The 27,364-nt window shown below is 44.4% G+C and overlaps 1 protein-coding gene across 1 annotated transcript; it reads right to left on the bottom strand.

Moving 5' to 3' along the window:
• Positions 1-276: 276 nt before the first annotated feature.
• Positions 277-27,364, bottom strand: ARF4 (ARF GTPase 4). Its single transcript, XM_077452020.1, has 6 exons — positions 27,150-27,364; positions 5,812-5,892; positions 4,754-4,863; positions 4,013-4,084; positions 3,067-3,192; positions 277-583 (listed from the first exon to the last, which is right to left on the bottom strand). Exons 1-6 carry the CDS (start codon positions 27,214-27,216, stop codon positions 497-499), a joined length of 543 nt encoding a protein of 180 aa, XP_077308146.1. The 5' UTR covers positions 27,217-27,364; the 3' UTR covers positions 277-496.

Raw genomic sequence — 27,364 nt, 5'->3', positions numbered from 1 at the left:
CTACGTTTTAGTTCAGCAGAAGGTCTACGGAATGACACACAGGAGTCAAACTAGCAGTTCAGGGACTCTTCAAAATATGGTTTAAGCAAGCGCCCGCAAAGTGTGCAACAAGTAACAGCTCTACTTGACACAGGAGAACTGCGACTGACTTGGAAATGACATTTTATGTTTGTTTCAAGGGAAAGATTACCAAAAAAAGCATTCATTTCTATAGCATCACAATAATTATGTCCAGGCATGGGGGGGTTTGGGGGGAGAAGTAAAACCAGAAACCACTTTCACATAAGGGGGGGATTTATTATTTTTGTTTTAAGTCTAGCCACATTGCCCTGAAAGCAACATGAAAACTCAGTAAATAAATGGCAACAAAAGAAACCTGGAAACTTTAGAGATTGCTGCCCATTCCATTTCTTTAAACCATTTTTAGAACTAGTTTGGATGTTACGAGCCTAGACAACTCCTATACACTGTGTCCTCATTGGAAGGCAAATCCTCGTTAACGCTTGGAAAGCTCGTTCGATAGCCAGTCCAGTCCTTCATACAGACCTGTGCCCTGAGTTGCACATGTTGCTTGCACGTACCACTGGAAATAAAAAGGAAATCCGTTAGAAGGCCCTTCTAACAAATCTATCAAACTGGCAACATCACAGCGCATTCACTTAACCACTTTCCTACCAGCCACTTTTACCCCCTTCCAACCTAGGCCAGCTTTCAGCACTGTCACACTTTGAATGACAATTTTATCCATATTAGATTACATGGATCAGGACACCGATCAGGACACCGATCAGGACACCGATCAGGACACCGATCAGGACACCGATCAGGACACCGATCAGGACACCGATCAGGACACCGATCAGGACACCGATCAGGACACCGATCAGGACACCGATCAGGACACCGATCAGGACACCGATCAGGACACCGATCAGGACACCGATCAGGACACCGATCAGGACACCGATCAGGACACCGATCAGGACACCGATCAGGACACCGATCAGGACACCGATCAGGACACCGATGTCCCCTTTCACTTTAGACTTTTACTGACTCAACTTGCGCTGTAACGGGAGGAAGGGAATGCCAATAACTGGTAAGTGTTTACACTGTGATCAGCTGTGATTGGACAAAGCTGATCATGTGGTAAAGGGCCGCTGTGGTTGGCCCTTTACCCTGAGAACTGTGATCAGCTTATCCAAGGGACAGCCATCACAGAGTGCAACACTTTTAATAGACGCCCTCCCAGAACTGAACGACCACACTGTAGCCATCATTCGCAAGATGTGAACGTGCACTTCTGAAAACATAGCCATCTTAATAGTTAGTGACACCAAGCCATCCAGCCAAAATAGAGTTGGGGATTCACAACTATGCTTGATAATTTCAAAATTTCAAGTGAACCTCCACTCTAACAAAAAAACTCCATCAGCCTTCCTCCACTTTAGGGCCCTTTGACACGGATGTACTTTTGATGTATTTCTATTCACTTAATGCTTTTTTGGGGCACTTGTGAAAATCTGTAAAGATGAGGCATGCTTGACTTCAAGAGGACAGCAGACCTGCAGTGTGAACAGTTACATTTAAAAAGGAAAAGCACACTAGTGTGAAAGGGGCATTAAGGTGGGAGAGTCAGAATCAAACCAAAAAGCTTGTAGTCAACATCTTTAACCAAAGATAAAAAAGGTGAAGTTCACCTTTGTGGGGGGGAAAAAAAAACTAAAAAAACAAAACACTTTTTGTAGGTTAAAAACAAACCCCCCCCCCCCCCCCAAAAAAAATAAAATAAAAAGTGCTTTTAAACTGGTTCAAAATTCAAGTTCTGTTTGGGTTTACAGAGCCTTGATCACTCCAATATTGAAAGATCCTAAAAGACACGAAGAGCAGGTTGTGTTTAGGAGAGAGCTTGTGCATGGCGACCATGGTTAGTTATAGATCTGCACAGATGAGATATCCTATCCAGATACCTTAACGGCAATGTTGCCCTCTCCTGAACACAGCCTCAGCAGGGTTTGATGTTATGAGAGGTTGGGTTTGGGAGCTGCTGTCAGAACCTGATACCATAGGAGATTAGCAACCACCAGTAGAGCTTGTATTACCTTAAAAAGAAAACGTTCACCTAAAAACAAGAAAACGCACTTTTTTGCAAGTAAACCGCAAATTTGCATTTACTTTTTAGCATTGCACCCATGATCAACAGATCATGGGTACAATCTCAGGCTCCTGCAGACTGTGTAGTGGTCTGTCAGTACCCTGTACAGGCAGGCAGTTATTGAATGACAGCAAGAATCAGCTACCTAGAGCACTCTCCAATGGCCCTGGTAAGCCATTGACAACTACAAGCTGTGAGCAGCAAAGGCTGGCAGTTATTGTAGTTACCCTATTCACAGAAGCCTAAATAAATGATGTGGCAGAGAGGGTGGTGCCCTGCAAAGCAGTTTTCAGAAATTGTGACAGCAGGTGTGAAGAGAAGATCCCAGGGCAGTTATCACAAAGGGGACTCAGGGATGGGGAAAGGTTAGCGGGGGGCTGCTCCAACAGTAACATGTTACACCTGAATACAGGTGTAACATGTTATAGAAGGTGTACTTCTCCTTTAACCAAGCCTCACCAGCCTTTGACTAGTCAGCTTCTGGCCTCAAGAGTTTGGAAAAGGCAAAAATTTACATTTTAATCCTTTATTCTCCTCCCGTGTGCCTGGAAACTGTATATAGTACAAAAAAGCTGCATTTCAAGTTTGCATGACACCCCAGGGCTGACTACAGGGGGTGGTCATTCACAGCTTGCCCTGTTGAGTAGGGCATGTAACCTTGTCTGCAATATCCACTCTGAATGAACATTTACCAAATTACTTAACTTTGCATGCTGCATCAGTGTGCTGTGGGCAATATTTACAATGCTGCAACATGTAGTCCCACAGCAGTTTTGCATGCTACAAATACAGCTTCATAAACCAGCACTGAAGGAGGAAGTTGGGAGCGTATTTTGACACCGTTTTTAGTACTTAAATACAGGTACATTTTATTAATGAGAAAGGAATGTGCATGGGGGAGCAATACTCACAGTCCTGTTGCGGAGAGACTGAAGTGTCAGCTTGTCAGTCATCTCACTGATGGCCATGGCGTTGGGCAAATCTTGTTTGTTTGCAAACACCAACAACACTGCCTCTCTCAGCTCATCTTCCTGAAGCTAAAATGAACCAAGATGAAAGGTGTTATTTTCAAGAACTCTAAATTGCGAATTTATAAAACCAGTCTCAGATTCAGTATATGGAACAGTCTGAAAAGAATAAAAAGATTTTCTAATTGTGATTTTTTTTTAGTTACCTGTGGAACACACAAGTCCAGGCCTTTTTTTTTGGGGGGGGGGGGTAGCAAGAACACCATGGTGCAAGCTTAATCCCAAAGTAAAGAGATCGAAACAAGGGGGAAAAAAAATAAAAAATAAAAAGGAATAAAATGCTGCCAAGTGCCTGGCACCAACCATAAACAATTGATCTGCCCAAACTGGCAATTTTTCCTCTGTGGGTACCTTTAGGACTTGTTCTCACAGATGTATGCTCTAAAAACAAAATTCACAGGCTGCGGCCTTTTAACTGGCCCAGCCTCAATGTCACGTGTACAGGAGTCACAGCCAGCCACCGCACAGCTCTATGAATGGCATGCCGTCCATTATGAGCGCATCCCCGGATGCTCATGTGAACAAGCCCTTAGCTTGGTACTTGGGTATAGTCACATTCTACTGTCCACAATTACCAAAGAAAACTACATATATGGGTGACTGGTATTCAATAAAATTTCAACCGGAATCATAAGTTCCAATGAAAAGCATTCCAGCCAAGTATAACAATAGAAAAATAAATAATTCAGTTCAATTGCTTTTCGACTGATGGAACAATTGTGCTGCAAGTGGCTGAGCTCACTTTTTCAGTAGTTGTGTCCCAAAAACAGCAATGTTATTTTACATTAGAACACAGGAAAAAACACCACGTTTCATAGATATAGCTTACCATTTTCTGTAACTCTTCTGCTGCCTCCTGGATTCGCTCTCTGTCATTACTATCTACAACAAAAATGAGGCCCTAGAAAGAAAACAACATTTCTAATCAGCTGTAATCCTAAAAAGAGTGCCCAACATTCCAATAATACCAAGTGGCCCACAACGCTGGAAGCAAAGAATGTAACTGCAGTAACCACAGCTTGTCATTAGCAGATTTGAACAAGCCATGACAATGGGATTGGGATGCAGGTATCTTCCGGGAAAGTCCCATCTACTTATTACAACCATCATATTTGAGTAATAAAATTATCACTTAAAGTCAAGCATGTCAAAGTGGCTGCAGAGGTCACTCTTAACCCTTTCTTGCAGCTCTTTATATGTTGTGCAAATCCCCAATCTGTTATTGGCTATACCTTCTGTACAATTTAGAAAATGTTTACTTGCACAATGTTCTGCAATTAGCCTCTGAAGGAATAGTTCATTTGTAGCCATATTTTGACTTGCACATGTACCATATCATCATGCTGATGCAGTACTCCTATTTAATGTGATGCATAAATGCAGAAAATTGTGGTGGTGGGGGTTGGGCTTGTCTAGATGGTTTTAGGAAAGTCTAGCTTGACTATACTGTACCCATTGGTACCTGTCAATAGGAAAATGGAGAGCTGCATGACATTTACAGAATATAGGCATAAGTTATAGAAATTAGATGAACATCTACATGTGTTTTGTAGCTTTGAATAAAAGATACCTGTGTATTCTGGAAGTAATGCCTCCAGAGGGGTCGGATTTTATCCTGGCCACCAACATCCCAGACAGTGAAACAGATATTTTTGTATTCTACAGTTTCCACATTGAAACCTGAAAAAAAAAAAAAAAAAAAAAAAAGATTTTTAAAGTGCACTTTAGAAGTCAGGCCTACAAAATAAATTGAGAGGAATATACCCAAACTGGAGCAACTATGCACTACAATCTTTCACTTTCAACACTTAGACCCCTTTCACTTGCGGAACTTGTCCTGCAACTGTAAAGTCGCATGACAAGTCATACTCCATGATTTTCAATGATCATCATAGCAGTGACTATGGACAGGCATTCATGTACAGCCAGCCATATGCTGATATCTATTTTTATATTGTAAGCGTGTTTTAATTTTCCAGCCTAATAAAACTTGGTTTGGACGGTATTATGCCATGGCGAGTCTCCTTGTTTTTCTGCGTTTCGTATCACTGCCTTTTGGAGCCTCTCGGTCCTGACGAGTCCGCTCAGCTGTCATTTACATCTGGTGGAGTGTGGATCCTCCGGAGATATTTGCCTTGTCTCTAGGATACGAGCCCAGGACTGGAGAATTTCGGTTGCCCTCTGGATAGAGGCCCTGACCGGGTTGCAGGTCACAAGCTTAATCAGCTTGCTAGTCAGTAAGCTTGCATTTTATCTGGTGTCACATCCTGGATACAGTGGTGGATTTGTCACAGAATACCGTTTTATTTTATTTTTTTCACCTCACTTTAATCCATTGATTTGTTTCATTTATTGGTTGGTGTCAAGGAGGGTGGAATACCCTTTCATCCATGAACTTTTTTGCATGATTTATATGGACTCTTTCGATTCATTTCAATTAAGTAATTTATTCATTTAGCAATGGATTGATTTATTGATATATTCACCAGCATATTTTTATATTTTTGTGTTATTACACCTTTGGAATAGGTTTCGTTTTTTAGCACTTGGGGTATTCACTTATTCCCTTATTTAGCGCTGCTACATTTTTCTGTTATCCCTAGAAAGCAGTCCGTAAAATGTACTTACCAATTGTTGGGATGGTTGTGACAATCTCTCCGAGCTTCAGCTTGTACAGAATTGTTGTTTTTCCAGCGGCATCAAGACCGACTGTAAATAGAAGAGATTGCCATTAAGTTTCGTCCTTAGGACACAATATAATCCAACATTGCAGTGATGGCAGCGATAAAAAGGTCTTCAAGGTAAACATTGCAGTGTTTACCTGAAGCAGCAACTATGTTTTAATGAGATTTTATCCAGAAGACTGGAAATGCTATTAAATTCTGGCGTAATAAAGTAAGAGTCAACCCTATGTGCAAACACCATTTTGCTTTCATCCATACTCTGCAAATGCCCCCCACCCCGGGAAGTACCTTTAATCAAACCATTCATAGGAACCACAGCTAACGCCTTTTATCAAAAAGGCTTGCAGAAAGGTCATATGAGATATACAATTCGTGCGCACGCCATGGGCTTCCAAGAGGAGATTACAGCCACGTTTTTCTGAGATATAGAAACCTCTCTTCGTAAGGAGTGCAATAAAGTGAATCAGGTGCCATTTATAACACTGAAATTAAAGTGGAACTTCACTTAAAAGTAAAAAAAAGTTGTGCTCGCTCACATTCTGAAAGGCACCCACTCCCACAATTCTTGCCTAGTTGAGAATTGTGCTAATCTGAACCAACCCAGCAGCCTCCTGGAAAACACGACTGGTCCCAGGGGACAATGCAATCTCAAAGTGGGAAGTCCATTATGAAACAGCAAGTCACAACGGGCTCTACAGTCAAGCAGTACTAAGGATCTGAAGCCTGGTTAAAAAAGTTAATTGAAGAGCAAAAGATTTGCAGAATACTCAGCAAATGACCATTGCACTCTGCTTCATCCACGTGCATTAGGTTACTGCAAGACAGAGTAGTGGTGTGGTGATCAGAGGAGACCACAATGCACATCAAAGCAGCAGGCACCCAATACACCTGAAGAGAGAAAAAAAAAAAATAACCAAACACCACACATTCTGCACATTTAGACTAGCAGGGAAAAAAATAAATAAATGATGAGTTCAGTAGCTCAGGCTTCATGACTGATGTATCCATTGGTTTATCTGCAGGTGTGGCTATGTTTTTTTTAAACTTAACTTCAATTTTATTATTGTCCATTTCCCACAAAGTAACAAGAAAACTGAAATAGAAAAAAGTTATCACATTTGTAACCTTTGAACATATTTACACAACATGTACTGATATGAAAGTGAAAAAAAAAAAAAGGTAATCTTAGAAGATCAGATGTGTGTAAGAGTGCCCAAAACAGGTTGGGCCAGTTCACTCTATAGTAACCAGTTTACAGTCAGATATTTAAAAAATAAAATCCATCTGACATACTAGAGGCTGGAAGGAATCAACTCTTGCTAAAAACTTCCCTGATGTACAAGGCATGAATGAAATTTAAATACACTCATTTGTTAAAAAAAAAAAAAAAAAGAAAATGGTGCAAACTACTACACACATGGACATTTAAAGCAATGCATACCACTTTGTAGAGATGCACAATTAATCGCCAAGAATCGTTATCGCGATCTTGACTAAAGTGTTTCACAATTCTGTGCAAATAATTCTCTGCTCTTCTGAAGCCACAGCCCTTTGGTAATAATTTGTCAATGGAATAGACTTTGGGAGTTATATATACGAAAGGTAAATCCACTTTGCACTGAAAGTGCACTTGGAAGTGCAGTCCCTGTAAATCTAAGGGGTAGATATGAAATGAGGGGGAAGCTCTGCTGATTTTATCATCCAATCACGTGCTAAAATGCTGTTTTTTTTATTTTCCTTCCACGCCCCCCTCAGATCTACAGCGACTACTTTCAAAAACGCAGTGCAAAGTGGATTTTCCCTTAGTAAATAACTTGTGTAAAGTGAAAAGACTAAACCTGACATTTGTTGGTTTCAAGTTAAAATCCCCTTTTTGCTAGAAAATTACGTAGAACACCCCCCCCCCCCCCCAATATTATATTTTTTTTAGTAGACACTGTAGAGAATAGAATGGTGGTGGTTGCATTATTTTATGTCACACTATTTGCACAGATGTCTTTCAAATGCAATTTTAAAATTACTCATATTAAATAAAATAACCAGTAAAGTTAGCTTTTTGTAGAATGTGAAAGATTTTACGTCGAGAGAATTCTTCCCCATCAGAATACACTGGTAGAATAAAAGTTCTCTAGCAGCCCCAATCGTCTTTTGTTGAGTGGAAATAGCCATAGATTGATATTCATCTGCTGAACTGGTGACATTTTTAACCATCTTTGGTCAGCTTTAGTGCCCCGTGACACGTTGTGCCAGCACAAAGTACGACATGAAATGTCAGAGAGATGCAAACAAATTATGAATCAAAGGCACTTGGCTGGGTAATATTACAAAGACATCCTCAAATCATAAAAGTAAATATCACCAAGCTTAAGTTTCTCACTGATATTGAAGAAAACTACCTATAACTTGTCTTTAGTTTAAAAACAACAAGCCGGTAATCCTTATACTTCCCTGCTCTGTGTAGTGGTTTTGCACAGAGCAGCTCGGATCCTCTTCCCATGTCCCGGAACAAGACGTCAGGAGCTAATTGGTTGCCATGTACAACTGCTCCAGATTCTGTCTCCAAGTTTTTGATAATTCCTAAGGCCTCATGGACACTGGATGTTTTGTTACAGCAGCTGTGTTTGGCTTCAGACATTTTATTCTAGTAAATAAACACCCCATCATGTTATCTTTTATATCCATGCACACAGTCTTTTAGTTTTTGGCTGAGGCGTTTGACTTTAAAAAAAACAAAACAAAACTAGCGGGTTCTGAGTCAGGAGTTTTTCAGCTGTAAAAACATTCTAAAGTCAAAAAACGCTGATAAACGCTCAAAAACGCAACTCAGCAGCGATTGATGTTCTTAAACAACTGGAAAAAAAAATGCAAAAAAACACTAAGGTGGAAAAACACTATTGCAAAAATTTTCTAAAAAACTTACTGCAAAGCTACAGGCGTTTTTTAGAACGTTATTTTAATGTCCAGTGTGAACGATGCCCAATGTGCAATTACTTCACATATAAAGAAAGATGACCAATGTGGGACTTGTACCTTTTAAATCCTAAGCGCAGTCAAAAAAAAAAATAAATAAAAAAAAACACAAGCAAAATAATCCCTTGTTCCTCCTCTACAATGCAGAAGAATTTTCACAAACAGAAGAGGAAATAGCAAAGGGGAGACAGCCTACTGGCCAAGTTATGATCCCTGTGCTGATTTTGCGGTTTAGGATGCACCTAGGCTTTAAAAAGAAGTCAGTAATAGCTGTCATGTTTCTATTCTGACATTTCCCTTATAGAATGGTAGTTTACTTCCCTCTGCAATAAATCCAACCACCTCACAAACATACATTCCGCCTATTAGCTTTCCCTTGAAAAACTCATTATAAAACCCATTTTGCATTCTGTAATTGAAACATAGCTCAGGGATTGATGTTCATTCTTGATCTTTGCAGCTGGGATATTCAACATGCGCTTAATCTTGTTTAAACATAATTTAATTTGGTGCAGGATCTTGTCCTGTGTATAGGAATCCTGGCAAGGTTATTTAAGGTTGCTCACACTAGTATAACAGATATGCAACGTTTGATTTAACAGTTTCATTTTGACTATAGGGATTTTCACAACCTCATGTACACAACCACATTTCAAAAAACACCTCTGTAGAAAGAAAATTGTTGATAGATCCACAGCACCAAATCTCCCATATGAAACAAGTGAGCTGTTTAACCAGCTCTGCTCTCACCTGTACCATCCACCCATCCGAAAAGAGCACAGCAAGTCTACATGTCCGCTATACGTTTATTGGTCAATAACAGTCAATTAATATAAACCAATTTTTTTATTATTAGTTTTGATAGCTAGCCTTACATTGATTGGGGCTTTCTTCAAAGTGAGACCACTTATTTACTCTTTTAGTGGCTAAAATCACTATCGCATCAGCATGGGAAAGTCCAGTCATAGATCTTGCATTAATGAAACGCAAATTCACCTGGATCAGGCTGAACAAAAAGATTGTGTCTTACGCAAAAAGCATTTGCAGACAGACCCACTTACTGTTTTCTTTAGCCCCTTTATTTTCTTCTATACTCCCCCGGTACCTCTTGTCCTTGATTTCTCAATTTCTTTTTATATGGACCTCTGGAAATTGGTAAAGGGGTTCTTGGACCCAAAAGATGTTTGGAGCTGGTCCTGGGAGGGTACTGGTTATAGTTCTCATTGCTGTTCAGTTTTTATGATGCCCCAGGTTAAGGGCTTTTAAGTTTCCTACTTGGATAGGCAGTTTTCCAATCAGGGTCCTTCACATCCTGGAACTGCTGTGAGTCAGCCCACAATAACTACCTGGACTTTTAATCAAAATAATGAGCAGTCCAACTATGTTCCTTGTTGCCTTGTGTACCAATGCTGCTGTGTATGTTTCATTAGCAAACTACTGTTGCTATATTTGGTGTCTTTTATAGCTTGGAAAGAGAATTTTTTTTTTAATATACTTAAAAACCAAACAGAATTGAGATGTCCTTTGTGCCAGACCGTTCCCTGAACCACTGCACCCTGATGCTGTTTATAAGCATTTCTCTTGCCTAGCTGGCAAGAAGGAGAAAGCAAACTGCGTCCCTTTTCCCTCCTGGCGAGACGGACAGAACCAGCTCTATCCCGTTAACCACTTCAGCACCGGAAGAATTTATCCCCTTCCTGACCAGAGCATTTTGCAATTCGGCACTGTGTCGCTTCATCTGACAATTGCGGTTGTGCGACGTGGCTCCCAAACAAAAATTTGTACGATTTTCATTGATCGCACCATTTCAAAGCCATGTTCAGTGTCGTTGAGAGCTAAAAGTAGAAGCTTAAATGGTTACTTTGTGGACTCTCTGTAGTAGTAGTGATGTAGAGGCAGGTGAGAGACATGGTTGCTGGGGTATCTGGAAGTGGGTTGGATGTGAAGATCCTTTGACCTGCCACATATGGGCATTGGGACAGAAATATAAGATGGTTCTTTAACCACTTGCCGACCGCCGCACGACGATATACGTCGGCAGAATAGCACGGGCAGGCATATGGGCGTATATACAAGTCCCTGCCTTCCCGCGGGTGGGGGGCCCGATCGGGGCCCCCCCGGTGCCTGCGGCGGTCGGCATTCGTTCGGGAGCGATCCGGGATGAGGGGGCGGCCATTCATTCATGGCCATCCCCTCGCGATCACTCCCGACGAATAGAAATGCTCCGTGACATGACTTCCTCTCCTCACAGGAGAGGAAGTGATGTAATCTCTCCTCCATGTCGGTATTTTTCGTTCCGGCACCGAGGAGAGAGGATCTGTGAGTTGCACCAACACACCACACGTACAGTAGAACATGCCAGGCACACTCGCACCCCCCCTTTACCACCCGATCACCCCCCCCCCCCCCCAATTACCCCTGCCCTCCCCAGTCACAGTGACACCAATTGCATTTTTTTTTGCATTGGTGTCACTTGTGACTGTAATAACTGTTAGGGCAGTTAGGGTTAGCCCCCTTTAGTTCTAATGTGCCCCCCTAACCCCCCCAATAAAGGTTTAACCCCGTGATCACCCCCCCTCGCCAGTGTCACTAAGGCTGGGTTCACATTGCAGCGGTTTATGAGAACGAATGTGATTCGCACCGCACTGCAGTGCAAATCACATCCGATCTCTGTGCGATTCGAGTTCAGCCATACAGATAGTATGGCTGAATTCGCGCCGCACCCGCCGCAAATTCGCACGGGACCCTTTTTTGGTCCGCAGCAGAATCGGATCGCATGGGTGTTCACACCATGCGATCCGAGTTTGCAGATCGCACTGCGATATGCGAACTGATCTGGGGGTGTCATTAACATTTCACTAACACTCCCAGCAGTTCGCATAGGGCAGTGAACTGCCGCCGGGAGGCATGCGATGCGGGAACCCGCCGCAGATTTGTGGCGTTCCCGCATCGCTCCAGTGTGAACCCAGCCTAATAAGCAATCGTTTTTCTGATCGCTGTATTAGTGTGACAGGTGACGCTAGTTAGGCAGGTAGATATTTAGGTTCGCCGCAGCTTTTTATAGCGCCAGGGACCCCCATATACTACCGCATAAAGCCCCCTGATTGCCCCCTAGTTAACCCTTTCACCAGTGATCACCATATAACGGTTACAGGTGACGCTGGTTGGTTATTTTTTTATAGTTTCAGGGCACCCGCCATTACCTAGTCTCACTAGTGTACCCCTAAATTTAGGGGTGTCTACTTTCCAAAATGGGGTCATTTGGGGGGGGCGTTTGTGCCATCTTGGCATTTTATGGCCTTCAAAACTAACGCCCTTAGAAAGCCTGAAGGCGGTGCTTGGTTTTCGGGGCCCCGTACGCAGCTAGGCTCCCAAAAAGTCCCACATATGTGGTATCCCCGTACTCAGGAGAAGCAGCAGAATTTATTTTGGGGTGTCATTTCACATATGCCCATGGCATGCGTGAGCAATATATCATTTAGTGACAACTTGTGAAAAAAAAAAAAAAAAAAAAGTTTGTAATTTTCCCGCAACTTGTGGCAAAATATAAAATATTCCATGGACTCAACATGCCTCTCAGCAAATAGCTTGGGGTGTCTACTTTCTAAAATGGGGTCATTTGTGGGGGTTTTGTGCCATCTTGGCATTTTATGGCCTTCAAAACTAATAGGTAGTGAGGAGTGAAGTCAAATATTTACGCCCTTAGAAAACCTGAAGGCGGTTCTTGGCTATCGGGGCCCCGTACGCGGCTAGGCTCCCAAAAAATCCCACACATGTGGTATCCCCGTACTCAGGAGAAGCAGCAGAATTTATTTTGGGGTGTCATTTCACATATGCCCATAGCATGTGTGAGCAATATATCATTTAGTGACAACTTTGTGTAAAAAAAAAAAAAATAGTTTTTTTTTGTCATTATTCAATCGCTTGAGGCAAAAAAATAAAATATTCAATGGGCTCAACATGCCACTTATCAATTTCCTTAGGGGGTCTACTTTCCAAAATGGGGTCATTTGGGGGGGGGGGTTTGTACTGCCCTGCCATTTTAGCACCTCAAGAAATGATAGGCAGTCGTAAACTAAAAGCTGCGTAATTTCCAGAAAACGTACCTTAGTTTGTAGATGTGACAACTTTTGCGCAAACCAATAAATATACAGTTATTGACTTTTTTTTTTACCAAAGACATGTGGCTGAATACATTTTGGCCTAAATGTATGACTAAAATTGAGTTTATTGGATTTTTCTAATAACAAAAAGTAGAATATCATTTTTTTTCAAAATTTGCGGTCTTTTTCCATTTATATCGCAAAAAATAAAAATCGCAGAGGCAATCAAATACCATCAAAAGAAAGCTCTATTTGTGGGAAGAAAAGGACGCAAATTTTGTTTGGGTACAACATTGCATGACCGCGCAATTACCAGTTAAAGCAGCGCAGTGCCAAATTGTAAAAAGACCTCTGGTCATTTACCAGCAAAATGGTCCGGTCTGAAAGTGGTTAACCACTTTCAGAGCGGACCATTTTCCAGGCCAATGACCAAACCACTTTGAGATTCAGCACTGTGCCACTTTAACTGAATTGTGCGGTCGTGCGTCGTCGATCCCAAACAAAATTGACGTCCTTTTTAACCCCACAAATATAGCTTTCTTTTGGTGGTATTTGATCATCCCTGCGTTATTTTTTGCGCTATAAACAAAAAAAAAAACCTCAATCGCAATCAGCGATTGTAAACATTATAACTTTTGCGCAAACCAAACTAGGGGATAGTTGTCATTTTTATAAAAAAAAATTTTTTTAAATGGCGCAATCAGATTTATTGTGAGTGACATTATGGCGGACACAGCGGCCATTTTTGGGACCATTGTTATTTATACAGCAATCAGTACTATACAAATGCACCGATACCTGTGTAAATGACACTGGCAGTGAAGGGGATAACCAGGAGGTGGCAATGTATGGGTTGTGTCCTTGGGTGTGATGCCAACTGTGGGGGGCGTCGCTGTGTTGTGCCCATCACTGATCTCTGCTCTAATCACAGGGAGCAGAGATCAGTGTCGCTTGTTGCTAGGCAGAACTCGGAGATGCTAGTTTACGAACGCATCTCCCCGTTCTTCCTCTTCGGGAGGCGATCGCGGGTATCCCCGTGGTGATAGAGTGCGCGGGACGGGCGACTCGACTCATGGAGCTTCTCGCGGCACTTTTTTTTTTTTTAAGGTTTTTATTTAAGACGGCAATGTATTTTCTTCATAAGGCCAGCCCCCATACCTCCTTCATGAGAAGAGTCACTAACTAGGGCAGGCTATAAACTCAGCTTGCTGTTGATTTGGGAGCCTTCTATACCTATCTCTGATATTTGGTCATTCAAAACCTGGAAAGAAGTGAATAGGTGGTATATGCAAGATTTAAATAAAAGCCCAGGAGAGCACCAAAACTGCCAATAGCATGTCAGGTTCATAGCCAGCAACTGTCATCTATTTTTTTAATACGCATTTGTTTACCTGCATAAACAATCTTCAATAAAGCAAAAATGTTCCTTCAGTGGGAGGCAAAACATTCTTAATGCGGCCTGCATCATGCTGCAGCCCTCCACATTCCTGGAATGCCAGCGTCACTTGGCTGGTAGGAGAGCTAGGTGCAAACACAGTAGAAGTGCAGTATAGAAAACCAAAACTGTATACCTCGTATATTGAGATTTACATCAAAGATATTGTCCTACTGAAAAAAAAAATAGGATTTTTTGTACTCACTGTAAAATCCTTCTCTGTAATTCACCAACCAACACAGCCCTCTAACAAATGGGTTGTTAGCCTTATCACTAGGAGAATACTAGGCATAGTTGTAATACAACACTCAGAACTTAGTTCCGCACAGGAGGGTGGTCCTTTGGTTAACAACCCTCCCATCGGCAGACAGACCTCAGTAAGTCAACAAGCAGTATAACAAAAGATAAAAGGAGGGGCGGGTGCAGCGTTGGTCAATTACAGAGAAAAGGATTTTACGGTGAGTACAAAAAAAATCCTATTTTCTCTTATAGTCACCGACCGACACAGCTCCTCTCTAACAAATGTAACGCCCCCAAGCAGTGCCAAACGAGGGGTGGGAAAACAGCATAAAACAGTGCGTGGAAAAACCACCACAAAAAAACAGGGTATCCTCAACAGCAGTGATCACCCAAGACCGCACCAAACTGCAGAAGTAATGCAACAGTGCATTAACAGTACTGTGTTATCGAAAAACCAGGAAAAACAGAAAATATATATTGCATATGCAATTGCAACTACACGGCCGCCTGCAAAACTTTGCGGCCAAAACATGCATCAGCCGATGCACCGACGTCTACCTTGTAGAACTTGGTAAACGTGTGGACAGACAACCAGGTCGCCACTTTACACACCTGAGCGGCAGGCGCTTTGTGTCGGAAGGCCCAAGACATTCCGATTGCCCGCGGAGCGGGCCGTGACCGGAAAGGAGGCACCTGCCCCTTTAAGGCGTGGGCTTGTACTACAATCTGTCTGATCCACCTGGAAATGGTGGGCGACGAGACCCCCATGCCTTTTTTTGGACCAGTCACCGAAACAAAGTGAGTGACTTCCGAAAAGGAGCCGTGGCAGACAAATACACCTTAAGAGCCCGAACCACATCCAGAGCGTGAAGGGCCACCTCCTTAGGGTGCTTCGGCTTAGGACACAGATGGCAATACAATGTCCTCATTGATATTAAAAGCCGAGACCACTTTCGGTAGAAAAGACTCAACACCACCTTATCCTTGTGGATAACCAGATAGGGCAACTTGCAAGACAAGGCCGCCAGTTCCGAAATCTTCCTGGCCGAAGTGATGACCACTAGGAAGACCACTTTCTGGGAAAGTCAACAGGGGAATCTCGATGTTTTCAAATGGTGGTTTTTGATGCGCCAACACCAGGTTCAGATCCCAAGGGGGCAATGGTGGACGCACCGGAGGGGCTACATGCCATACCCCCTGAATGAAGGTACTCACTAAGGAGTGAGATGCCAGGGGTCGCTGAAAAAAAAAAAAAAAAAAAAAAAAAAGACAGCTAAGGCTGAAGTTTCCCCTTTAATGGTGCTTAAAGCCAATTTCTGGTCTACTCCTTGCAAAAGAAACAGGATCCTGGATATGGAAAAGGAGCGCGGATGCCATCCTTTCCCTCACACATGGAGATGTAGGCCTTCCAGGTACGATGGTATATCTACTGAGAAGAAGATTTCTTGCTGGAAGAAACCTGCACCTCCAACGATTTCCTACTGGAAGGGTTTAATTAATAAAGCTTTGCCGTTATACAAAGCCACTTATCTCAGTAGAGGGTGTCCTACTAAGTTTGAGAGGGTGTGGAGATGCTGGCTTGATGCTGCAGATACTGTGAATTAATTGCTAGGCGGGAGGTGCCCCCCTGAGGGGTGGGGGAGGGGCGGGCGGGTGCTGCTATATTTGGGGTGGTCTACATCTTCATTCTGGGTATTCCAATCATCAGTTACGGTATGAGTCATTTTTGTTGTATGGGAGATACGGTTGTGTTCATAAAATGAGCTAAGAAATTGAGCGGAGGGCTGCACAAGGAGGAGTTTGTTGGGTGGGGGGTGGGGGTTTGGGGGGTTTTGTTTTGGGGTCCCTTTTGTACGTTTGTATGTTATATGTGTGTTAAAAAATCTTCAATAAACATACATTTTCAAAAAAAAAAAAGAAGATTTCTGTGCCCTCAACATAGTTGGGATCACCGAGTCCGACAGACCCCGGTTCCTCAACACCTGGCTCTCAATAGCCATGCCATTAAAGCCAGCGATGGTAAAGCAGGATTGAGAATCGGACTTTGAGACAGAAGGTACTCTCGCAGCGGCAGTCGCCAGGGAGCGTGCTTAGGCTTCAATAAAATGGCCACCCAGTGTCCAGTACACAGACAGGAAACAGGGAAAATGGCTGAGAGAGCACAGGAGCCATGCTGCTAGAGAACACTGAAAAACATGTTTAGGCTTCCAGAAAATGGCAGCCAGTGTCCTGAATGGGAGATCACTTGGAAAATGGCCGCTGAAGCCCAGGAAGGCATGCTGCCCTCGCCCACACCTAAAATGGCCGCCAGCAGCTCCATGAGGTACAGAAAGATAGATAACAGACAGCGCCGCACCAGACCCTCACAGGCACCTTCCGGGAGCTTAACACACAGGACCCAGGACACCGCCAGCCAGCCCCCCATCTCAGGTGAGAGTCCACAGAGATGCCCTGTATATGCACACATACACCGCTCAGCAGCCACATGCAGCATCCACCCAGGGAGGGAAGATAGAGACAGGAGAGAAGAGAGGGAGATAAGGGACCCCCGAATCAACCTCCCAGGGAATGCCCAGCCGCTCACCCCCGCCGAGGAAGGGAGAGCTGTACTTACCAGTCCTGAAGAGCTGAGACACATTCCATTGCAGAACTACTCACTGATCAGTACATGGTAGCTGCTGGTCTTGGCATACTGTGACGCAGACATCAGTAGCCCGGCATATGTATGCCCCGGAGCATAAAAGCTCACCGACCACCTCTGGAGCTGAGCTTTCGTTGTGGCCTGCTGAGCAGTAGCTGCGACCTGCACACACTCGATGGCCGGACTGGGGAGACTGCAAGGATAAGGGTATCCAGCCTGTCACCCAGCCGGCTGTTGATCACAGGATCATTCATCTTGCGCAAAAACCCAAGCTTCTGCATAAAAAAATAAATAAAGCCACAGACCAATGGGCCCGCAGGGTTCCTAGGTCCTTCTACACTAGGCAAAATAAAACTGCGGTCTGTCTGCAGATGGGAGGGTTGTTAATTAAGGGACCGCCCCCCTGGGCGGAACCAAGTTCTGAATATTGTATTATAACTATGCCTAGTATTCTCATAGCGATAAGGCTAACAACCCATTTGTTACAGAGGAGCTGTGTCGGTAGGTGAACATAAGAGAAATAGTCACGACAGGAAGGATCTTCTAGGTTAAAGACTTCCTTGAATTTTCATTTTCGGGACAACAGTACTGATTAAAATGAAAATCATACGAGAAACATTTTTGCGTTTGTCCGATCAGATAAACTGTTGTGATAGTCTCTCAAAAGGTCTGTACAAATGGTCAGATTATCGTATGATCAATTCAAAAACTATTTTTCGTCCGATTTTCAGACAGCGTTTATGGGCCAGTACATGGTATACACACACAAAAACGACAAAAAATTAACCCCACTATAGTATTCAGTTAGCAGTACCACCCACTGGACTTGACCCAGATGAAAATAGTCACCCCCCTCTAACCGCATGAGGTGGCATGGGCTTTTAGGGATTAAAAGCAGACAGTAAAGAGGCAACAAAATACCACCCCACCCAAAGGAGGCTTTTTATTCATTCAGAAGATAAAAAGCATTCTATGAATGGCACCTGTACTGAGCAACTGACCTCCTGTTCTCAAACGCATTGAGTCAGCTGCTCAGCGTGGAATACAGGGGGCCCAGCTCCTGATCACTCCTGATTTGCCATCAATCAGTACTGTACAGCCCACCCATGTGTATTTTTTCCCCTTCCGAATAGAAAGACATCACGTTTCTTCTCTGCCCAGGAGAAAGGTACATGTTAAATGCGCGAAAAAAAAAATACAATTTAGTATTAAATGTCCATGTGTTTTAGGCAAAGGGAAAAAGCACTACAGTGTTTCTGGGCCCTACTGCAGTACAAAGAATATACATAAGTGGGGTTGCTGCGATCATCAGAAGTTGTGTTTTTGTCAAGGGTTTTTTTTTATACTATTTCAGTGCCAGTTCCTTTAACCACTTGCCACCTACCATATAGCAATATGAGGTCGGCAAAGTGGTTGCGATATCATGACGTCGCCAGGATTTCAAACCACTGCACGCCCCCAGGGGAGCGCATTGCGGTGATCATTGTTGCGGTGTGTCAACCTGACACACCGCAGCTCTGAACTAGACTAACTCTGATAGAGACTCTTTACACCCCATGGTAAACAGGAAGAGCCATTGATTGGCTTTTCCTCACTCACATCTAAGACACGAGTAGAGGCGAGCCAGTCGGCTGCTTCTCTGGGGGGCTGGGTTGTGCCGATTGCCCGCCAAGCTCAGCCACCCAGCTAAAGCCTCAAAATGGTTTTCACAGCCATCACAAGTGGGACGGAGGAGAGACGAGAAAGGTCAATAATCCTCTTCTCCCACAACAGAGAAAGTGTTGGGTGCATATTGGAGTGCGTAAATAAGCATCAGTGATGACGACAGAAGCCAGAAAATCCCCATGATGGGGGGGAACCCCTCATGAGGGTGCTTGCGGAGGACACACTTAAAACACCCTCCCCCCAAATCCCCCCACAGTGCCGTCCCTCTGGAAGAAGGCGTCCGGCGTGGCCAAAATCTTCAGCGACCCGCCATGAGTCCACAGGGGGACCGGACCAAGCATAGCCAAGGAAGGAGGGTGGATGCCTGCAACGGAAAGTGGCAGCCTGCGCCACCCCACACTTCGCCCAGTTGGTAGGCCACAAAAGCTGCTGCCTAAATTAGTGGAGGGCTGCTGCAGATCCACGGTTGCCTGGTCACCAGCCCAACCATCCAGGTGCCAAGGTATACCCCCCCCCCATAGTGACCATACTTTACAAGCTACAGTGGATTTAAAGCATGGCATTGTAATGGGCACATTATATTAATAAACCAGGCTAAAGGATCCATATCAGGAGGTTAAATGTTAAAGTTGCATTAAATACTTAGAATTTGTTTTAATGCAGCAAAATATGCCCCAAAAAACTAGTTAAAAGTCTCTGCAGTACACAGGCATTTACAATTTCCAATGTTGCTCCTGCTTCCCTGAACTTCTGGTCTTGGTAGGAAGGAGTTAGACTGGAGACTGCGCTCTCCGCTGTTATCTTGAAGAGTAGAGAAGAAGGGAAGTGCAGGGGAGTGCCTTGCCATTCATGGCTATGGGGCTGTGCGTTTTTATTCATGCACACAGTGTAGGGAGACAACTCTAGTCCCCGTATGCAAGGGTGGCTTCATAGGGTGCTGCAAGCGAAAAGAGCCACCCTGAACCTGAAAACATGGGGCACCAGCTTAAACTGGAACATTGGCAATAAAAACAATGTGTGCTTATTCAGTAACCAAATCAGATGCTGAAAGTGCTTAAAAAGCCTGAGGGTTTAAATCCGCACTAAAAAAATCCAGGACACACCAACAGAAAGTAAACACAAGATCCTGTTGCAAAGGCACTAGAAGCCATTCTCCAGATACAGCATGTACACAATTAACCAAAGTCTTCACAAAGAACTAGAACCTAAGCCCAGGCTTCACATTTTCCAACTTCCAGGGCAACTGAATAAATGCTTTTGTCAAGTCATTGAGAACTATTGAGAGATGCCAGGACTATCAAAAAAAAGATAAAGCCCGTGTTCTATCGAGAAATGACTCCGACAGGTATGCGCAGTACCAAATGTCATTACAGCCGATATGTTGATCAGATGGTGGGACGTCAACAGCGAATTGAGATTAGAGTAAGCCATTTCAGCACAAGAGAGGATCCTGAACTACTAAGACTGAAGGAGGTGCCTGGAGTTCAACTTTAACCATGTACCTTTAAAGTGTTATAAACCTAAAAACATTTACCTTAACGCACTGCTTGAATCAAGGTAAAAAATAAAATAAAAATAAAGTTCAGTGTCCCTGTGTGAAGGGGGAGAGTGGAGGAGATCAGTGCTGTGCAGGGCTGCATCTTTACTCCCTACTTCCTCCTTACAAAGCATTCCAGCAGTAGCCACTGGCTCTTGCTGCTGTTGGAGGAGGGGGGGGGGGGGGGCCCTAGGTCCAGCTGTGTGCGAGGCTCCATAGACAGCTCAGGAGCACAGCAGAGCTTGATGATTTTCTAATTTATAAAAAAAAAAAAAAAAAAAAAAAAAAAAAAACACACACCTTGATTCACATCGAGTTTTTTTTTTTTTTCATGGACACTGCGGGCAGGGGTTTTTAGGCGAGGCTGCGGCTTCGGCCTAGTCCGGAGTCAACTCCGGTGTCCTATCATATAGTGTCCCCCATCGGATAGTGTCCACCGATTCAGAAAATAGCTGAAGATGAACGGTGCCTGCACCGCGAGTCCGGGTTCTAGCCCCACCATCCAAGTGGACGTAGAGTTGGAATTAAAAGCAGAGCAGCGAGTCCGAGCCCAAAGCATGGCAAGCGAAGCGAACCCGCGAGGGGCCCTCTAATATCGGCAGCCCTATGTCCGCTTGGATGGTGGGGCTACCACCTCGACTCACGGTGCCGTTCATCTTCGGAGATTTTCCGAAGCTGCTTCTGCTCCGTACTGCGCAAGTGCAGTACGAGGCGAACAGTATCCGCAGGACACTATATGCCAGAACACCGGCACGGTGTTAGCCCCCGGTCCTGGTGGGGGGGGGGGGGGGGGGAACGATTTGACCTCTCAATTCAAGATTTAAATCCATTTTATCCCCAGCCCTAAGCACAGGGACTACATCTCCCCACAGCCAGCAGCTGGCTATTGTAGTCCTGCAGAAGAGGAAGAGCAAAGATAGCCACCAGGGAACCCAGAAGAGGAGGATCAGGGCCACTGAGCAATAGCACTGCACAGAGCAGGCAAGTATAAATATATGTTTGTTATAATAAAAAAAAAAAAAAAAAAAAAATTATATACACACACACATATATATATATATATACACATACACAAAAGTTTAGTAAGTGGCAGTTCACATAGGGGCGACTCAGATCCGACTTCAAGTCGCCCCAAGTCCTCAGGTCACACAACATGTAGAAATCAATGCAAGTGAATGAGAGCTGTCTTAATGCACACTAAAGTCGCTCCGACTTCAGAAAAGGTTCCTGTACTACTTCAATCCAACTTGTAGGCGACCCGTACCCATTGATTTCAATGAAGGTCGCCTCCAAGTCGGATCTCCGTCTATGCAGAGGCGACTCTCAGAGAATTATCAGCTCTCAAAAGGAGTTTTTCTCTCTCCCCCCCCCCCCCCCCCCCCCCGAGAGCTCATTCTCTGATTGGCCACAGCAAGTTGCCTGGCCTGGGGCGACTTAAAGTAGTGTTGCAAGTTGCCTCCAAAAGTTGTGTTGCCCCTGTGTGAACCGAGCCTTACACCTTAATATGCAGGTTACACAGTGCTGGCTCCTACTTCTGGGCGAATCCTCCAGGCCCGCCCAGTAAAGACAGCTTTAGATTGCATACTAAACAGGTACAGCGGATCTAAGGGATTAATAGAACAGGATAGGTTTCTTATTATATGGTAAGGAATAATCTTTGCATTCCAGGACACTCCCAACTGAAAGTAATCCAAGTTCCCACTGGAAAGATGGTTCAAGCAGTTCTCCTGTATATATTAATCAGCAGAAGTAAACAAAACACTAACCCTCATCAGTCATACCATATGACTGCAAATATCCTGCTTCCCACCATCACAGAGACTGATTTAATTTGGGCTTAATACTGCAAAAAAGTAAACCATTCCATTTTACACTGTACATTACATCTGTATTGTAAAAAGAAAAAATGGTTAAAAAGCTCTCTTGTGAAATCAATGGCTTCCCTCCTTCCACATCACAAAGGAATCCCGGAACAGGAAGATGCACGGATAACACAAGGTTGCCTGAATGAACACACATTGCGGAAGCAAAGGACTGGATCGTCCCGTTCTCACACAGTCTGGCACGCTGGATGTCTGATGTGTCACATTCCTGTATAACAAAAGGGCGGATGAGCTGGGAACCTGCTGCTCAGACTGGAAGTGATGTGGATATCCCGAAGGGCGGGGGCCGAGTACTTAAGGCAACGTTGGGAGAAAATCCTAGTGTCCAATCAGCTGACATTCACAGGCCAATAATGTCTGAACCCAACACCACACAAGTCGGCGTAGATCTATGACAATGTGGAAGCTGCATCACCACTCAGCATAAGGCTAGACACGTTAAAGGAGAAGTTCACAGTTTCGAAAAAAAACAAAACACTTTTTTTTGATTTTACCTGCTTTACTGTCCGTTTACTACTGCCGCTCGAAGAGGAGGAATCGCAGCGGAATAGGAAGAGGCAGATCAGAAAGACTGCCTGGCAACAGGGGTTTCTGGCAAGCTCAAAAAAATGTGCAGAAACAGAACAAAACTCTGGATAGCCGCACTCCGGGTTGAGTAAAAAATAAAGTGCCTTTATTTCTTCAAATGCAAAACTCCATAGAACACATCACAGCAAAGGGGAACAAAAGAATAGAACATTCTGACGCGTTTCACGCTACAAACAGCGCTTACTCATAGCTCATGAGCTATAAGCGCTGTTTGTAGCGTGAACCGCGTCAGAATGTTCTATTCTTTTGTTCCCCTTTGCTGTGATGTGTTCTATGGAGTTTTGCATTTGAAGAAATAAAGGCACTTTATTTTTTACTCAACCCGGAGTGCGGCTATCCAGAGTTTTGTCCTGTTTCTGCACATTTGGCTTATGCAATCAGTCTGCACCTGGAACCCCTATCTACTTGGAGAGCTAGCAGCCTGTCAGTGGTTTGACCTGGAGCGGTGAAATTTCTGTTTGTAAGCTCAAAAAAATATATTTTCTTTTAATTTTTTTAAGAATATTAATGCTATTTTTTATTTTAGGGTGGCTCTCCACTTTAACCTTTACCATTTCTCTAGTCCAGCCTGTGGACTGAGCGAATTAGATCAAATAGTAAAAGCGAGCCGGTGTTCTGCCGTATAGTGTCCGGCCATCAAAAAGTGTCCGCCCCGTACTGCGCAGTACAGAGCAGAGAAGCTTTGGAAAATCTCTGAAGCTGAATGGCGCCTGCTCCGTGAGTGGAGGTAGTGGCCCCACCATCCAAGCGGACATAGGGTTGTGAATATTAGAGGGCCCCTCGCGGGCGAGCTTCGCTCGGCTCTTTTTTATTCCTACTCTATGTCCACTTGGATAGTGGGGATAGAACCTGGACTCACGGCGGAGGCGCCGTTCATCCTCGGCAATTTTCGGAATCTGTGTTGCTGTGTACTGCACATGCGCAGTACACAGCGGACACCATGGGATGGAGGAACGTTATATGACAAGACACCGGCTATTGGATTCGGACAGTCGGCACCCATGGCAGTCCAAAAACCTGAATGGCAACTTCAGCTAATTTTCTGACAGGTTTTCACTCAGCTTCTTCAGTAAAAAAAATGTATTGAAATATTGACTTGATCTGGGTGGTGCCATCAGGGACAAACTCAATCTGAGCCACCTACGACAAACTTAATGGCCCTTTCACAAATGTTTTTCTTGCTAGGAAAAACATGTTTTTAAATCCTATGGGACTTTTTAAAGCACTGCGTTATTAATGCAGCGCGTTTTCAAAAGTCATGCATGCTACATCTATATACCAAAACAGCTTCCCATTGAAATTAAAACAGCGGCGAAAACACTGCGATTTTGAGGCGTTTAAAATCACATCCATTTTTCAAAGGTGCAGGCAACTCATAAATGCATGTTAAACACAGCAAAGTTGCAGTAAAAACCCCTACTTGTTTTTACAGCGAGCTTGCTACAGAGCATTGTGAAAGTACCCTAAAGCAGGATTCGACTCAGTGAGTCACACCCTCTGCCCTGCTTCTAACGGAGATACAGGATTTTCTCACCTAGGCAAGAATAGCATCCTTGTCATCCATCCCAGGAGGCTACACGACCATTCACAAAGGCGCATGCAAAATTGGGAGCTGGCTGTTCCCCAAAAAGCCACAGCTGACTGCCATACCCAAGATGGTGGCAACAGTAAGCTACAAATATTTAAAAGAATTGGGTACTAACGGAAAAAAAAAAAAAAAAAGGAAAAAGGGGAGCCCATCTTTAGCACTTTGCATAAATGCAGGCAATTCATAGGTGGTTACGCATGATAAATCTGGGTACACATACAAATGCAATGTCAATATACTTAACTGAAATCTGCAACGCCACCTTTCACCTTCAATTTGAAAACTTCTCAAAAGGCTTGTTCACACATCCCACAAGCTAAATGCTCAGTTTTAGCGTGCAAGTAGCTGTCAATTTTCAGCTGCAGTGATCCACCATGAGGGGGCAGTGTGATGTTCATTTCAGCCAACACATTAGTTTACTTTTTTCTAAACTTTATTTGCAGTACACAAAACTACGTCTGCACTTTACCATAGCTCAACGCAATATATCTCCGAGATATGTTGCAGTGTGAATGGGGCACACAACGAACTACTATTATTTACATGTCCTAGTGGGGACTGCAGTGCAAAAAAACACCAATCACCACACAATGTGTTAACAAGCCCTCAAACAATTGCAGTGTATAGGAGCATCTGGTGGATAAGTCACCTGACATAATATCACCAACACTGTCACAGACTCATCAGCTTTATTGAAAGCAGTAAAAGGGGGGGGGGGGGGAATACCCTTCATAACAGCCTCTGTTTGAAGGCGCTACTGAGCGATCCAATCACCACCTTTATCCTAATGAACACAGCAGGACACTGACCTCTCATACTGTGGTGAGTGGAAAGCACACATTGTCCTCACCTTATAACCCTACCAACACCTATTGGGGAGGGGGGGAACCATCCACACACCACTAAAGGCCCACCTATCTCATTTTCCTTACAAGTCTCTGAAATGGATTTAAAGCGGAGGTCCACCCTAAAATGGACCTCCGCTCATCGGAATCCCTCCCCCCCTCTGGCGCCACAATCGGCACCTTTCAGGGGGGAGGGGGGTGCAGTTACCTGGATAATCCAGGTAACTGCACCCACTTCCGGGCTAGCTCTCTGCGGAACGGGGCGTACGTTCCGCAAGCGCCCGCCCCCTTCAGCAAGTGCCCCGCTGCCTGCTGGGAAACACACAGCTCCCAGAGGCAGCGGGGACCGTCCGGATTGCGCCGCGCAGCTCGCGCATGCGCAGTAGGGAACCGGGAAATGAAGCCGAAAGGCTCCATTTCCTGATTCCCATACCCAAGATGGCGGCGGGACCCGGCAGCCGAGCGAGCGATCGGCTTCGGGTGCCGACATCGCGGGCGCGCTGGACAGGTAAGTGTCACTATTCAAAAGTCAGCAGCTGCAGTATTTGTAGCTGCTGGCTTTTAAAAAAAAAAAAAAACGCGGTGGACTCCCGCTTTAACAAGTGATCTGATTGGTCTCAACAGGCAGAGGCTCCTCTGTAGCTGAAGCTTTCAATGGACAGCCTCGTGCATTTTACATAACGAAATAAAAAAAATAAAAAATAAAAAGTCCGGCCTTGTGCAAAATCTTTAATAAAAATTTTTTTAAAGAAAAAGTGTAGTCAGGAGCCAAAATACAATACACAGAGGTGGGAGATACCCCTGGTGTGTGTGTGTGTGTGTGTGTGTGTGGGGGGGGGGTTCAGTAGGGAAATCTTTAGTACCCTACATATGTATACATAGTGTTACCAGTACAAGGGTGATCACTCGTCACTAGATATGTTTTTTTTGCCAAACACCTACCAACATACTTAAAGTTTTATGGAAGTGTGTGCACAGGGCCAGGTCCTCAGTCACTCAGCTTGGAAGATGGATAGGAGAACCTCTAAGGCTAACACCGAGGCGCTTTACAGGCGATATAGCACTAAAAAAAAAGCACCTGTAAAGCGCCTCTCCGGTCACTCCCGTGTGAAAGCACTTAGGCTTTCACATGGTGTTCTTGTGGGACATTAAAAAAACTCCTGCAGGAGCGGCGCTTTCGAACCATTTTCAGGTGCTAGTGGGGCTTAAAAGTGCCCCGATAGCAGCCGAAAAACTGCACTTAAAACAGTAAAGCGCCGCTAAAAGTGCTGCGCTTTACTGACAACTCCCCAGTGTGAAAGTGCGCTAATACTGTATGCCAGTCCTCACATCACATAGGCTCATCCTTCTCAGATACATGGAAACTAAAGGTGAGGCCCCCTCTGATGGATCCGGAGAGAAGCATCTGTATCTACATATTAGTCAGTGATATAAAAGATAAAGATCCTCAAATGGAGAGAGCCCAAAGACTACCCTCTATATTTATCACTATTGATGAGGAGGGTGATCAATCAACATTGGATTATAATAACAGCCTCCCTACCCCCCTCCATGTAGATGTGTGGTGTGCCCCCCCCTCCATGTAGATGTGTGGTGTGCCCCCCCCTCCATGTAGATGTGTGGTGTGCCCCCCCCTCCATGTAGATGTGTGGTGTGCCCCCCCCCTCCATGTAGATGTGTGGTGTGCCCCCCCCCTCCATGTAGATGTGTGGTGTGCCCCCCCTCCATGTAGCTGGGTGTCAGTCTGCCCCCCGGGTTGATGTCAGTCGCAGGCCCCGGCCACTCACCCATCAGAATTCGCATCTGTTTCTTTCCGAAGAGCCGGGAGAAGAGGGAGGAGATGGTGAGGCCCATGGTGGCGGCTCGCTGTTCTCGGTCCGCTCTGTGCTGTGCTCTGAGCCCGGCGGATACTCGTCTCTCTGCCACGTCACGCTCAGCCCGGCAGCGCTTCCAACGCGGACCAAATGACGTCACGAGCGCCACATCCCGAGCTGCACCGGAA

This window comes from Lithobates pipiens, unplaced genomic scaffold (genome assembly GCF_037356315.1).
Source record: "Lithobates pipiens isolate NorthernLeopardFrog02 unplaced genomic scaffold, aLitPip1_a1.2 Scaffold_23, whole genome shotgun sequence".
Taxonomy (NCBI): domain Eukaryota; kingdom Metazoa; phylum Chordata; class Amphibia; order Anura; family Ranidae; genus Lithobates; species Lithobates pipiens.
This window is presented reverse-complemented; position numbering and strand designations above follow the sequence as displayed.

Bases quoted from the DNA above. Each gene is read 5' to 3' on its own strand.
- ARF4 (XM_077452020.1), bottom strand. From the start codon at position 27,216: ATGGGCCTCACCATCTCCTCCCTCTTCTCCCGGCTCTTCGGAAAGAAA. The intron at 4,085-4,753 runs GTATCTTTTATT...TTTTCTTTCTAG, and splicing joins ATTACTTCCAGAATACACAG to GGCCTCATTTTTGTTGTAGA. The intron at 3,193-4,012 runs GTAAGCTATATC...GGTTCATTTTAG, and splicing joins CAGAAGAGTTACAGAAAATG to CTTCAGGAAGATGAGCTGAG.